We start from the raw sequence: 13,561 nt of genomic DNA, 5'->3' as shown, positions 1-13,561 counted from the left end.
TTTTTAATTTATTTTTTAAATTACCTTAAAAAAAATTACATTTGAATTTGATTCTTTATATTGTGCATCCCTAACTTTAATCAATTTTAGAATAAGGCTGTAATGTAACAATGTCAAGAGGTCTGAATACTTTCAGAATGCACTGTATATGGTTTTGGTTGAAGATCTGATAACATTCAGTCTAAAAATAAAGAAAATCAGAAAGTGGGCACGTACTTTTTCACAGCACTAACTTCAACAATGGAGAGGGACGGAGAGAGCATCTGTCTCTCTCTGTCTGTGTGTCTGTCTCTGTTTTTTTTCTCCTATCATGCCTAATTCGTCCTCTCTTTCTGGCTGATTTACAGTACATCAAAGGGCTGAGATGCAGGGAAACTCCCCTGTGTCATTCCTTATGAGCTTGCCAAGCTATAATTAGGATGTTTGCTGTAGAGCAGAAACTGCATTTGAAGTTACGGAGGGCTAAAAGAGGGGAGGAAAATGTGGTTTTCAGTGCCCACACAGACAGGGGAAAGGCTACAGGAGGCATAGGTTAGACCAGCTGTCTGTGAGCTGAAGCGCAGCTGGGTCATAGGTGTGCCTGGAGTGTGCTTCTAACACTGTGGTCTTCCATCTCTCTTTATCTCTCTCTGTTGTTCCCTTGCTCCCTTTTTTCTGTTCCCAATTCTCTCTCTCCCTCCTCTCTGCCCTCATTCTGTCCCTCCTTCCTTCTCCCCATCCAATCCTCTCCTCCTCTGCCTCTTTTTTTCTCTCCATCTACTTCCATCCCCTCTCTTTCTCTCTCTGCCTTCCCTCCTTCTTTCAATCCAACCCTCTCCTCCCTCTCTTCCTACAGTTTGTCGGCCAGCACGCTGTCGTGTTCGTCGGGCAGCAGCCTTGGCTCGTTGACCTCCAGCCGGGGCTCTTTGGCTACCACATCCTCCCTGGGCTCCACCTCCTCCCTGAGCTTTACCGACATCTACCTGGAGCAACCTGAGCTGGGTGACCCTGACTTCCAGAACAAACTGGAAACCCTACTGCATGAGGGTGGCCCGGTCTTCAGCTTCCGGCCCTCCAGCTCAATCACCACCATCCACGAGCACGAGATGGTCCCTGTAGTAGATGCCGGGACTGGGGGTGTTATTGGCGGGGGTGCGGAGGCCGGCACCAGGCTACAGGCGCTGAGACGATCGGAGACGCCAAGGTCCATGAGCTCGCTGTCACCGAGGTCTTCGCTGTCGTCGCTCTCGCCACCTTGCTCGCCCCTGGTCATGGACTCCACATTCCTCTCAGGGGAGGGGTTTGCAGTTTTGGGGGGCCCGGGGGGGCTGGATGTGGAGCTACATTGCAGGCTGATGGAGCTGGGGCTGGACAGGGAGGAGCAGCAGCGAGGTGGAGGGGTGGAGATGGACACTAAGCAGACCATGGCTGGAGAGGTGCTTAAAGGTACAGTCACTGTCTATTATCTGTAATTTGTAAAGTAATTGTATGAACTGTGACACTGCGATGGTGGATAAAGTACCCAATTTTCATACTTGAGTAAATGTAAAGTGACTCGAGTGAAAGTCACCCAGTAAAATACTACTTGAGTAAATATATCAAAAGTACATGTAATTGCTAAAATATACTTAAGTATCAAAAGTGAAAGTATAAATAATTTCAAATTCCTTATATAAAGCAAACGGCATCATTTACTTGTTGTTTTTTATTTACAGATAGTCAGGGGCATGCTGCAACACTGACATCATTTACAAACTAAGCATGTGTTTAGTGAGTCCCCCAAATCAGAGGCAGTAGGGATGTTCTCTTGATAAGTGTGTGAATTAGACAATGTTCCTGTCCTGCTAAGCATTCAATATGTCATGAGTACTTTTGGGTGTCAAAGGAAAATATATGGAGTAAAAAGTACATAATTTTCTTTAGGAATGTGGTTTAGTAAAAGTTGTCAAAGACATATTAAAGTACAGATACCCCAAAAAACTACTTAAGTAGTACTTTCAAGTATTTTTCACTTAAGTACTTTACACCACTGTGACCGTGTACAGTCTGGTATTGGGTTACTATGTGGTGGTGTGTAGTAGAGTATATAGTCATCTCCATTGTGATCCATAAAGAATGAATGTTTGAATTATCTAATTAATTTGCAACAGTTTGAGATCCACGCAACACATTGCAAATCAGAGCAGTGTCAGCGTCACACGAAGAAAAATTTGAATGTGACTATACAGTTGAAGTCGGAAGTTGACATACACTAAGGTTGAAGTCATTAAAACTTGTTTTTCAACCACTCCACAAATTTCTTGTTAATTAACAATACAGTTTTGGCAAGTCAGTTAGGACATCTACTTTGTGCATGACCCAAGTAATTTTTCCAACAATTGCTTACAGACAAATTATTTCTGAAATATCAAAAGAAATCAGCCAATACCTCAGTAAAAAGAATTGTAGACCTCCACAAGTCTGGTTCATCCTTGGGAGCAATTTCCAAATGCCTGAAGGTACCACACGTACTATTGTTTGTACAGATGCACAAGTATAAACACCATGGGACCACGCAGCCGTCCTACCGCTCAGGAAGAAAATGCGTTCTGTCTTCTAGAGATGAACGTACTTTGGTGCGAAAAGTGCAAATCAATCCCAGAACAACAGCAAAGGACCTTGTGAAGATGCTGGAGGAAACAGGTACAAAAGTATCTATATCCACAGTAAAACGAGTCCTATATCGACATAACCTGAAAGGCCGCTCAGCAAGGAAGAAGCCACTGCTCCAAAACAGCCTTAAAAAAGCCAGACTACGGTTTGCAACTGCACATGGGGAGTAAGATTGTACTTTTTGGAGAAATGTCCTCTGGTCTAATGAAACAAAATAGAACTGTTTGGCCATAAGGACCATTGTTATGTTTGGAGGAAAAAGGGGGAGGCTTGCAAGCTGAAGATTACCATCCCAACTGTGAAGCACGGGGGTGGCAGCATCATGTTGTGGGGTTCTTTGCTGCAGGAGGGACTGGTGCACTTCACAAAATAGATGGCAGCATGAGGCTGGAAAATTATGTGAATATATTGAAGCAACATCTAAAGACATCAGTCAGGAAGTTAAAGCATTCTTAAAATAAGGTGGTGATCCTACCTGACCTAAGAGACAGAGCTGTATTAACATACACACTGATGATGTAACATTCAACACATTCTAACTGGATGGTCCGGCTTCCTCCACTGTAGTAGGGGTGTGAGTACATGCACCTCATAATGAATTGAAGATTGCACCTGATACCTGATTGCCAATGGGTGCACTACAGGGGGAGAAGTGAGAGACTGGGGGTTGAGTTTTGGCCCGCGGTTACCTTTGGTGGTGGTGTTGTAAAGTGAACCTACTCCAGCTATGCAACTCAACACCTGTTTCCATGGCTGCAAGGAGGAAAGGTTGTGACAATGTGTTGTCTTTCTCTACACTACTATTTTCCTCCCTTCTCTTTTCCTATCCTCCTCTTCCCAACCCCTCCCTATCCTCCTCTTCCCAACCCCCTTTTCACATAGATGCCGTAGCGCAGGTCCGAGGGACGGTGAGTGCTGGGTCGAGGAAGATGGGTGTGACGTCAGCAGTGTCTGATGAGTCGGTGGCGGGTGACAGCGGGGTGTACGAGCCCTCTGACAGGTGGGTATTGTAGTAGCCACTGGGTCACCTGGAGGACAAGTGTCTCTAATTTCTTTACACTGGAGCCTGACCCGTCACGGATAGTAAGAAAAGATTAGTGCTTCATTAACACCCCTATCTAACTATATGAAAGTGAACATCGTTTTTTAAAATGTTTTTATTTTTTATTTCACCTTTAAGTTCTTATTTGCAACTGCGACCTGGCCAAGATAAAGCATAGCAGTGTGAACAGACAACACAGAGTTACACATGGAGTAAACAATTAACAAGTCAATAACACAGTAGAAAAAAAGGGGAGTCTATATACATTGTGTGCAAAAGGCATGAGGAGGTAGGAAAATAATTACAATTTTGCAGATTAACACGAGTGATAAATGATCAGATGGTCATGTACAGGTAGAGATATTGGTGTGCAAAAGAGCAGAAACGTAAATAAATAAAAACATTATGGGGATGAGGTAGGTAAAAATGAGTGGGCTATTAGAAGCAATTATTTGTACAATGATCGTGTAAAAATAGTATTTTAAGACAGATTGACCACTAAGATTTCCCTTTTTCCATTCACTATAAGATACTGTTTTCTGCAAACAATGCCTGCAGTACCACGGTTGGCCATAAACTTCCATGAGAGGGGGCAGTCATTCTCCCCTGGTCTCACGTCAGATTGCGTCACTCCTACGAGATGCTCGTCGCTCAACCGATCTGTCTTGATGGACTTGGAACTCATCTCTAAAAAATCGCAGTTTTGCTCATCCGCCTAATGTCACGTACACATCGTGACATATTTCATTACGCCGTACGTCATCTTCATGCAATCTCGTACCGCTACTGGCCGGAGAGCATAGGGTTAGGTGATAATAAAACCTGTTTAGTTACTTTTTCCAAACTTGTTTCTCTAACTTTCTAGCAAGTCAAGCTGGCTTACAGAGCAGCTATCTAAACACTAGGCTTGGTTGATAATGTAGCTAGCGACCTCCACCTAATGATTATCATAAACAAACGTCATTACCATCACAATAAACTAAAATGGGTTTATAACATAATTGGCTTAACAGCCAATGTGTATTATTTAATATTACTGTTAAAGTAGTACTCACTTATTGGAATGAGTAATTGTTTACAAGTTGCTAGATATCCCATAAAGCCATCACTGAAAACCACATTTTCATCTTGATCTGTGGTTTGGTAAATTCCTTTATTTTTTTTATATTTTTTTTTTACTTGTAAAAAAATCTCCAAACAATACAAAAGACAACATACAGACGCACACAAACATCATCACTCCTGCCCAGACCTATTTGTTCTCACCCCTATCTCCACTGCCTGCACTATTCATTTCCACATGTCCTCAAATTGCACCATTTTGTTCCTCTCTGTCGCCCTCGCTCTTTCAATATTCAGATAATGACGCATTTGATTTTTCCATTGTCTTAACGATGGAGGATTGGTGGATTTCCAGTTTAAGTGTACATTTTTTCAAGAAGAGAATTGTCCAACCCATCGGGTATCTCACTGCTCCCTCATGACATGTCTTGAAATATGCAGACAGACGGATTAAAAGTACATTTACATTGGAATATTTCTGACGGCCAACTTTCTTACTCCACCCATAACTTTTGGACTTTATAGCATTCTCAGAAGGCATTAATTATTGAGTCATTAGTTTACACTTAAGACATGACTGTTGTGCTGCAGAATTTGTGCATTTTGGTCTCTACATGAGTTTATACTGGATTAAGCGTACATTTTCGTTACCTGTAATTTAGTTCGTTAGGTTCCAACATTCCCTCCATCTTGTGCCAATATCAGTTCTTTTTATGTCTTGGTTCCAATAGTTTATACTTTTTTTCTAAGAGGTAGTCAGTTGGATAGGCTCTCTGCAAGGTTTTATATAACTTACCCATCATAGGAATATCCTTTTCTGACTCAGATAGAATTCCTTCAAGATTGCTCTGATGTCTGAAAAATGTCCATTCTGACTGAACTAGATAAAGTTTTTAATGAAATATGTCAATCATTATTTGAGTATGTTGGTAACCCGTTGTATAAAGGTGATAATGCCCGAGAAGCCTGTGTTTGGAGGATATATTGGCACGGTTTGCCGACCCTCCGCTTCGTCTCGGGACTAAGAACACCCGTGCCAATATATCCTCCAAACACCGGCTTCTCTGGCATTATCACTTAAATAGAAGCTTCTAACATAAACCAGGTAGAATCCGGCATACTTCAAGGCAGTGGTTTTTGCTACTTTTTCTATTTTTAGTAATGACCTATCACTGAGTAAAGCTTGTGTGGCTATGTAGGCTGATGACTCAACATTATACACGTCAGGTACCACAGCAAGTTAAATCACTGCAACACCTAAACAAAGACCTGCAGTCTGTTTTAGAATGGGTGATAAGCTAGTCCTAAATATATCAAAAAAACTAAAAGCATTGCATTTGGGACAAATCATTCGCTGAAACATAAATCTCAACAAAATGTTGTAATGAATGTGGCAATTGAGCAAGCTGAGACTTAACTGCTTGATGTAATCAAAACATTGACACAACAGTAGCTAGGATGGGGAGAGGTCTTGAAAAAGCACTACTCTGCTTTCTTGACATCATAATCAACAAAACAAGGCCTGCAGGCCCTAGTTTTATCACACCTGGACTACTGCCCAGGCATATGGTCAAGTGTTAAAAAGAGGGACATGGGAAAATTACAGTTGGCCCAGAGCAGCATGGCTGGCCCGTAAATATACCCAGAGGCCTAATGTCAATAACATGCATGTCAATCTCTCCTTGTCTTCTGTGAGAGGTATTGATGTCTGTTCAAACAGATAACACACAACTCAGACACCCATACATGCCCCACAAGACATGCTAACAGGGGTCTCTTCACAGTCCAGAACAGACTCTGGGGAAACGCACAGTACCACATACTGTAGAGCCATGACTACATGGACCTCTCTTCCACATCAAGTAACTCAAGCGAGCAGTAAAATCTGATTTAAAAAAAACAAACATATAAAACACCTCACGGCAGCACAACGCGGACTGTGAAGAGACACACACACACACACACACAAATGCATATGCACATACATTGTAAAATTGTAGGTTTGTAAATGTAATGTTGTGAATTTGTGGTTGTAGAGTAGTAATGTGGTGATGTCTTGCATATGATCTATTGTTTGTTTGTGATGTAGGCTGTTGTGTTATATAATTGTTTTAATCCTGTTTGGACCCCAGGAAGAGTATCTGCTGCCTTGGCAGTATCTAATGGGGATCCTAATAAATTAAAATACATTAAAATAGGCGGAAACGGGGTTCAGTGGACGATGTCAGCTTAGTAACATTTAAAAAAAAAAATTTGGAATGTATATTGTAGCCAAACACATTTTTTGGTATGAGTGTTTGCGAGATATGAGTGCAGACGGCCGTCACGCTATCTGACGTGAGACAATGAGTTAACATATAATGTGTTTAGACAGAGAGGAAGAGGCAAAGCGAGAGGGTTTACTCCAGTCAAAATCTGTCCACGATAAGCAGACCAATAAGCAGATCGCCTGCCTTTCCCGCCTTTGGGACAATGACTCCAATTGTTAGGGCGGCTCGAGACAAGACGATCTCGTCATTATATACCGTATCTTTGGTTTACATCAAGTGATCGCTGGAGACCAGCTGTCTGCACTACTATTTGTCAAACAAACATCCAGCATATTTGCATTGTGTTTTGTTTGCACTGTTTGGCCCTGGAGCGTGAGGGGCTTTTTGCCATATACTGTATGTTGCCAGTCCCTCTCACAACTTACTCTGGTATTTTGAAGTCTGGTTGCCATATCTGTTTGGACTGATATCACCTCCTAGAATTTTTGTGACATGACTTCAATGTAAGGTTAATAGCTAAAGCACAAACCAGACTGGCTTTCAGGTACTGTATTTGATAGCCACTTTGTGGATCTAACCCTAAACCTGTTGTATGTGTCACTGTTCCCAGACCTGTCCCCCCAGCAGAGCTGCTGGGCTATGAGGAGAGGGGAGGTCCTCTAGGCTGTGCCCAGGTCAGACTGGGCCTGAAGTACGAGGTGAAAGACAAGCGTTTCACCGTGTTAGTCATGCAGCTCTCCAACTGCAGCGCCCTCACCCCGCTGCCCAACCACAAAATGTATGTAGCAAAGTTATCTTTTGTCTTTGCTTTAGGAGTGAATGACTGTCATTACTTGTTAGGTTATGTGAAACAAACACCTCTCAGATGACTGTCTGAGCATACAGTGCATTTTCCACATTTGATTATGTTACAGCCTTATTCTCATCAATCTACACACACAACCCTATAATGACAAAGCAATAACATGTTTTTAGAAATTAACAAAAAAAACGATCACATTTACGTAAGTATTCAGATCCATTACTCAGTAATTTGAAGCACCTTTAACAGTGATTACAGCCTCGAGTCTTCTTGGGTATGACGCCATAAGCTTGGCATGCCTGTATATGGGGAGTTTCTCCCATTCTGCTCTGCAGATCAAATCAAAATCAAATCAAATGTATTTATATAGCCCTTCTTACATCAGCTGATATCTCAGTGCTGTACAGAAACCCAGCCTAAAACCCCAAGCATCAAGCAATGCAGGTGTAGAAGCATGGTGGCTAGGAAAAACTCTGTAGAAAGGCCAAAACCTAGGAAGAAACCTAGAGAGGAACCAGGCTACGAGGGGTGGCCAGTCCTCTTCTGGCTGTGCCGCATGGAGATTATAACAGAACATGGCCCAGATGTTCAAATGACCAGCATGGTCAAATAATAATAATCTCAGTAGTTGTTGAGGGTGCAGCAAGTCAGCATAGCAGATCCTCTCAAGCTCTGTCAGGTTGGAAGTGGAGCGTCGCTACACAGCTATTTTCAGGTCTCTCCAAGAGAGCTGTTCGATCGGGTTTAAATCCAGGCTCTGGCCTGGCCACTCAAGGACATTCAGAGACTTATCCCCAAGCCACATTGTCTTGACTGTTGGAAGGTGAACCTTTGCCCCAGTCTGAGGTCCTGAGCACTCTGGAGCAGGTTTCCATCAAGGATCTCTCTGTAATTTGCTCCGTTAATCTTTGCCTCGATCCTGACTAGTTTTCCTGTCTCTGCTGCTGAAAAACATCCTCACAGCGTGATGCTGCCACCACCATGCTTCACCATAGGGATGGTGACCGATGTAACGCTTGGCATTCAGGCTAAAGAGTTCAATCTTGGTTTCATCAGACCAGACAATCTTGTTTCTCATGGTCTGCCAAAAGGCACCTAAAGGACTCTCAAACTCCAAGCGGGCTGTCATGTGCCTTTTTAATGAGAGTGGTTCCGTCTGTCCACTCTACCATAAATGCCTGATTTGGTGGAGTGCTGCAGAGGTGGTTGTCCTTCTGTAAGGTTCTACCATCTCCACAGAGTAACTCTGGAGCTCTTGTCAGTGTGAAAATCAGGTTCTTGGTCACCTCCCTGACCAAGGCCCTTCTCCCCCGATTGCTCAGTTTGGCCAGGTGGCCACCTCTAGGAAGAGTCTTGGTGGTTCCAAACTTATTCCATTTAAGTATGATGGAGGCCAGTGTGTTCTTGGGGACCTTCAATGCTGAAGAAATGCTTTGTGGTACCTCTCCCCAGATCTGTGCCACGAACACAATCCTGTCTCGGAGCTCTATGGACAATTTGTTCGACCTCATGGCCTGGTTTTTGCTCTGACACACTGTCAACTGAGACCTTTTTATAGACAGGTGTGTGCTTTTCCAAATCATGTCCAATCAATTGAATTTACCACAGGCGGACTCCAATCATGTTTTAGAAACATCTCAAGGATGATCAATGGACACAGGATGCACCGGCGCTCAATTTCGAGTCTCATGGCAAAGGGTCTGTATACTTATGTGAATAAGGTTTTTCCGTTTTTATTTGCTAAAATTTCTTATCCTGTTTTTGCTTTGTCATTATGGGGTATTGTGTGAAGGTTGATGAGGAAAAGGTTTTATTTAATCCATTTTAGAATAAGGCTGTAATGGAACAAAATGTGGAGAAAGTCTAGGGGGCTGAATACTTCCGAATGCACTGTATGCTGTCTGTCCCACTCTTCTCATTTAAGTCGGTGTGTTTGTATTGAAAGTACTGTGTCATTTGTTCTTCACGGTACACTCAACTGTGTGCACATTGTCTAGATGTTTAACTGTGCTTCCCTTCTGTAGGTACATCCGTGTGGCTGTCCTCCCCTGCTCTGAGACCACCCGCTGCCTTTTCCGGACGCGTGGCTCTCTCCCCCAGGACGCCGTGGAGGTCAACGAAGTCTTCGGCATCCAGATGGCCCACAATGTTCTGCGGCAGAAGACCCTGAGGGTGGACGTGTGCCACACAAGCCCATCTGGCCGCGAGGAGTGTCTGGTGAGTTTAACGACACACATTTTGTAAGTTAGCGTCAACAAAACAAATGGTCCTTAACACCAGCACACCCATATACAGTAGAAACACTGCCACCCACAGTGGTGTATTTGCAATGTGTACATCGAAATCCCAATGTATACCTTTTAAGCTTCCACACCTGTTGTTATTGAATCACATGACAGTGGTGTATTGCCATAAGTGAGCATAAGTGGATTTTTGTCCCTCTGACACTCCGTACTGTGTCTCATGCATGAAGTCTGTTACATCGGTGTATAACATCCTTCTGTAAACCACCTTTTAACTCTTATAATGTCTCCCTGCTTCTCCCTCCTCTCCTCTGGGCAGGCTGGTTCTCAGATAAGCCTGGCTGATGTCAACACCTCTGGGGAGAGATGTGTCATGTGCTACAACCTCCTGAGCTACTCCTTCATGCCCCAAATCAATAGCAAGGACAAAGAGACCGGGACGGCTACACACTCTGAAAGGGTATCATAGACCTTCATTCGTCATGTATAACAATAGGCTGCATTTCAAAATGAACTGGCTCTGTTGTTTTAAATCTGTATGTAGACGTGTTACATAAGTGTTCTTTCATTTATTAACATACTGTATGTATCTTATGAATGCATGTAATAGATTAGTAACTGTTTGTGGTGTGTTCCAGAGCTCTGTCCCTACCACAGAGAGAGTAGCAGGCAGTCTGGAGGGTGCACCAGAGGAGGATGAATGGTGAGCTCTCCCTACGTTAACAACAGCACCTTTATGCCTTTATTCTCCCATCTTCTCGTCTGTCCTCCTCCCCCTTTCAACCTCTATGGAGGACAGGCCATTCTTCCATTCTTGTCTCACACACACACACACACATCCGGAATCCCACCCTGCAGGTTCAAAACCACAATGACAGTGCTTGAATTTCTGATACACTCTCCCCTTTTCCCCCTCTCCCATCTATCTCTCCCGTGGGAATAAGCTAAGACGTTAAGTGGCGATTTCGAAAGCCCTGTGGCGTACTAACCACCTCTCCACTCCCACACCCCCTCACAGGTAGAATCCGATAGATGAATAACTCACAGGTTTCTCCCTCCCTGTCCATCTGATAGTGTTTCAACCCTCCACAGGCACAGTGAAGTGCTGGAAGGAGATTTATTTGAAGACGAGGGAGACAACCATGTAGAGGGGCCTGAAGAGGAGGAGTTGTATCCCGAGAGCAGTCAATGGGAGGGAGAGAAGGTGGCGGCCAAACCTACTCAAACAGGAACTATGACTGAGAGGGTAAGTGGGGACTCTAACGATACAATATGCATAAATGAATGCAATTTCATTTGACATTAATTAATTTGTTTTTAATTACAGAGGATTTTAATGGGAAGTATTTGAGTAAAAACATGTTAATTTGGTTCAAACTCAACAGTTCGTCAACAGTTCGACAAATTCCTTAATATGCAGACTCAAAACGTGCTCAACAGTTCTAAGACATGACTGTGAATGGCATGATCACAGTTGTAACAGTTACTGAACAAAACAGTAAATCTGTAAGCCAAGCTTGACTCTGTGAAATGACTGATCTCGTGCTCTGTCCCCAGGTGAACAAGGAGACCAGTACCGGCCTCAACCACCACCATGCCGCCTCCTCGGTGGTCCGGCCCAAGGAGCATCGACTCCGCGATGTTCCCCAGCAGAACCCCTTTATCCGGGGAAACACCATAATCCGCTCCAAGACCTTCTCCCCTGGGCCCCAGAGCCAGTACATCTGTCGCGTGAGCAAACACACTCCTCATGGACATATTTAGTACTTATCTAGAATATGCTAGGGCATATCTATTATAAATTTACATTAGTACATACTAATAGCCAAATTTTTTTAAATTGTACTTATTATACACTACATGACAAAGTATGTGGACACCTGCTCGTCAGACATCTCATTACAAAATCATGGGCATTAATATGGAGTTGGTCCCCCCCTGTGCTGCTATAACAGCCTCCACTCTTCTGGGAAGGCTTTCCACTAGATGTTGGAACATTGCTGTGGGGACTTGCTTCTATTCAGCCATGAGCATTAGTGAGGTTGGGCACTGATGTTGGGCGATTAGGCCTGGCTCGCAGTCCGCATTCCAATTAATCTCAAAGATGGGGTTGAGGTCAGGGCTCTGTGCAGGCCAGTCAAGTTTTTCCACACCAATATCGACAAACCATTTCAGTATGGACCTCGCTTTGCGCACGGGGGTATTGTCATGCTGAAACAGGAAAGGGCTTTCCCCATACGGTTGCCACAAAGATGGATGCACAGAATTGTCTATAATGTCATTGTGTGCTGTAGCATTAAGATTTCCCTTCACTGGAACTAAGGGGACTAGCCCGAACCATGAAAAACAGCCTCAGACCATTATTCCTCCTCCGCCAAACTTTACAGTTGGCACTATGCATTGGGGCAGGTAGCGTTCGCCTGGCATCCACCAAAGCCAGATTCGTTCATAGGACTTCCAAATGGTGAAGTGTGATTCATCACTCCAGAGATCACGTTTCCACTGCTCCAGAATCCAATGGCGGCGAGCTGTACACCACTCCAGCCAACGCTTGGCATTGCACATGGTGATTTTAGGCTTGTGTGCGGCTGCTCGGCCATGGAAACCCATTTAATCACGCTCCCGATGTACAGTCCTTGTGCTGACTTTGCTTCCAGAGGCAGTTTGGAACTCGGTGGTGAGTGTTGCAACCAAGGACAGGTGATTTTTATGCGCTTCAGCACTCAGTAGTCCTGTTCTGTGAGCTTGTGTGGCCTACCACTTCGCGACTGAGCTGTTTTTGCTCCTAGATGTTTCCACTTTACAATAACAGCACTTACAATTGACCCGGGCAGCTTTAGCAGGGCAGACATTTGACGAACTGACTTGCTGGAAAGGTGACGGTGTCACGTTGCAAGTCACTGAGCTCTTCGGTAAGGCCATTCTACTGTCAATGTTTGTGTATGGAGATTGCATGGCTGAAATAGCCGAATCCACTCATTTGAAGGAGTGTCTACATACTTTTGTGTATACAGTGTAAGTTGATCTGGATAAGATTAAAAAATACAGTTCACTTTGACTACTGTTGAGTTTAGCTTTGCAATGCATCTTTAACCCAACAAAAGCTGTAATTTTTGCTGTTCTCGTTCTAACTTTCTTAATTTTGTTGGTTTTTGCCTTTCTACTATGTGAACATCAGATTAACCGGAGTGACAGCGACAGCTCCACTCTGTCTAAGAAGTCTCCATTCGTCAGGAATGCATCGGAGAGACGCAGCATGCGCATGAAAAAGGTAGAAACTACCCACTTAGATCGTATCCATTCGGTCATTGATCCTATCATTCTATATTTCTACGTCGTATAAATACCCACTTCATCATATCGATCATTCTATATTACTATTATATAAACCACTCACTTCGTACCTATCCTACCATGGTGATACTTTCTAGTGTTCTATATTTCTATGCTATAAATACCCATTTAACTTTAATTTTCTGTCTGTTTGCCAAGGTTCTCAGTATAACAAGCA

At 43.5% G+C, this 13,561-nt stretch overlaps 1 protein-coding gene across 1 annotated transcript in view; it reads left to right on the top strand.

Annotated features, from left to right (window-relative positions):
• The window catches only part of LOC109892770 (protein KIBRA-like), a 43,547-nt gene that overhangs the window by 23,371 nt on the left and 6,615 nt on the right, over positions 1-13,561 (top strand). Inside the window, exons 11-19 of the mRNA XM_020485539.2 lie at positions 836-1,425; positions 3,514-3,631; positions 7,616-7,783; positions 9,832-10,024; positions 10,370-10,510; positions 10,689-10,753; positions 11,143-11,296; positions 11,608-11,781; positions 13,229-13,321. Of these exons, the coding sequence (XP_020341128.1) occupies positions 836-1,425; positions 3,514-3,631; positions 7,616-7,783; positions 9,832-10,024; positions 10,370-10,510; positions 10,689-10,753; positions 11,143-11,296; positions 11,608-11,781; positions 13,229-13,321 (1,696 nt within the window). The remainder of the gene's footprint in view (positions 1-835; positions 1,426-3,513; positions 3,632-7,615; positions 7,784-9,831; positions 10,025-10,369; positions 10,511-10,688; positions 10,754-11,142; positions 11,297-11,607; positions 11,782-13,228; positions 13,322-13,561) is intronic.

This window comes from Oncorhynchus kisutch, linkage group LG6, assembly GCF_002021735.2.
Source record: "Oncorhynchus kisutch isolate 150728-3 linkage group LG6, Okis_V2, whole genome shotgun sequence".
Lineage (NCBI taxonomy): Eukaryota > Metazoa > Chordata > Actinopteri > Salmoniformes > Salmonidae > Oncorhynchus > Oncorhynchus kisutch.
Note: the sequence above shows the minus strand (reverse complement) of the source record. Positions and strands in the feature narration are given on the sequence as shown.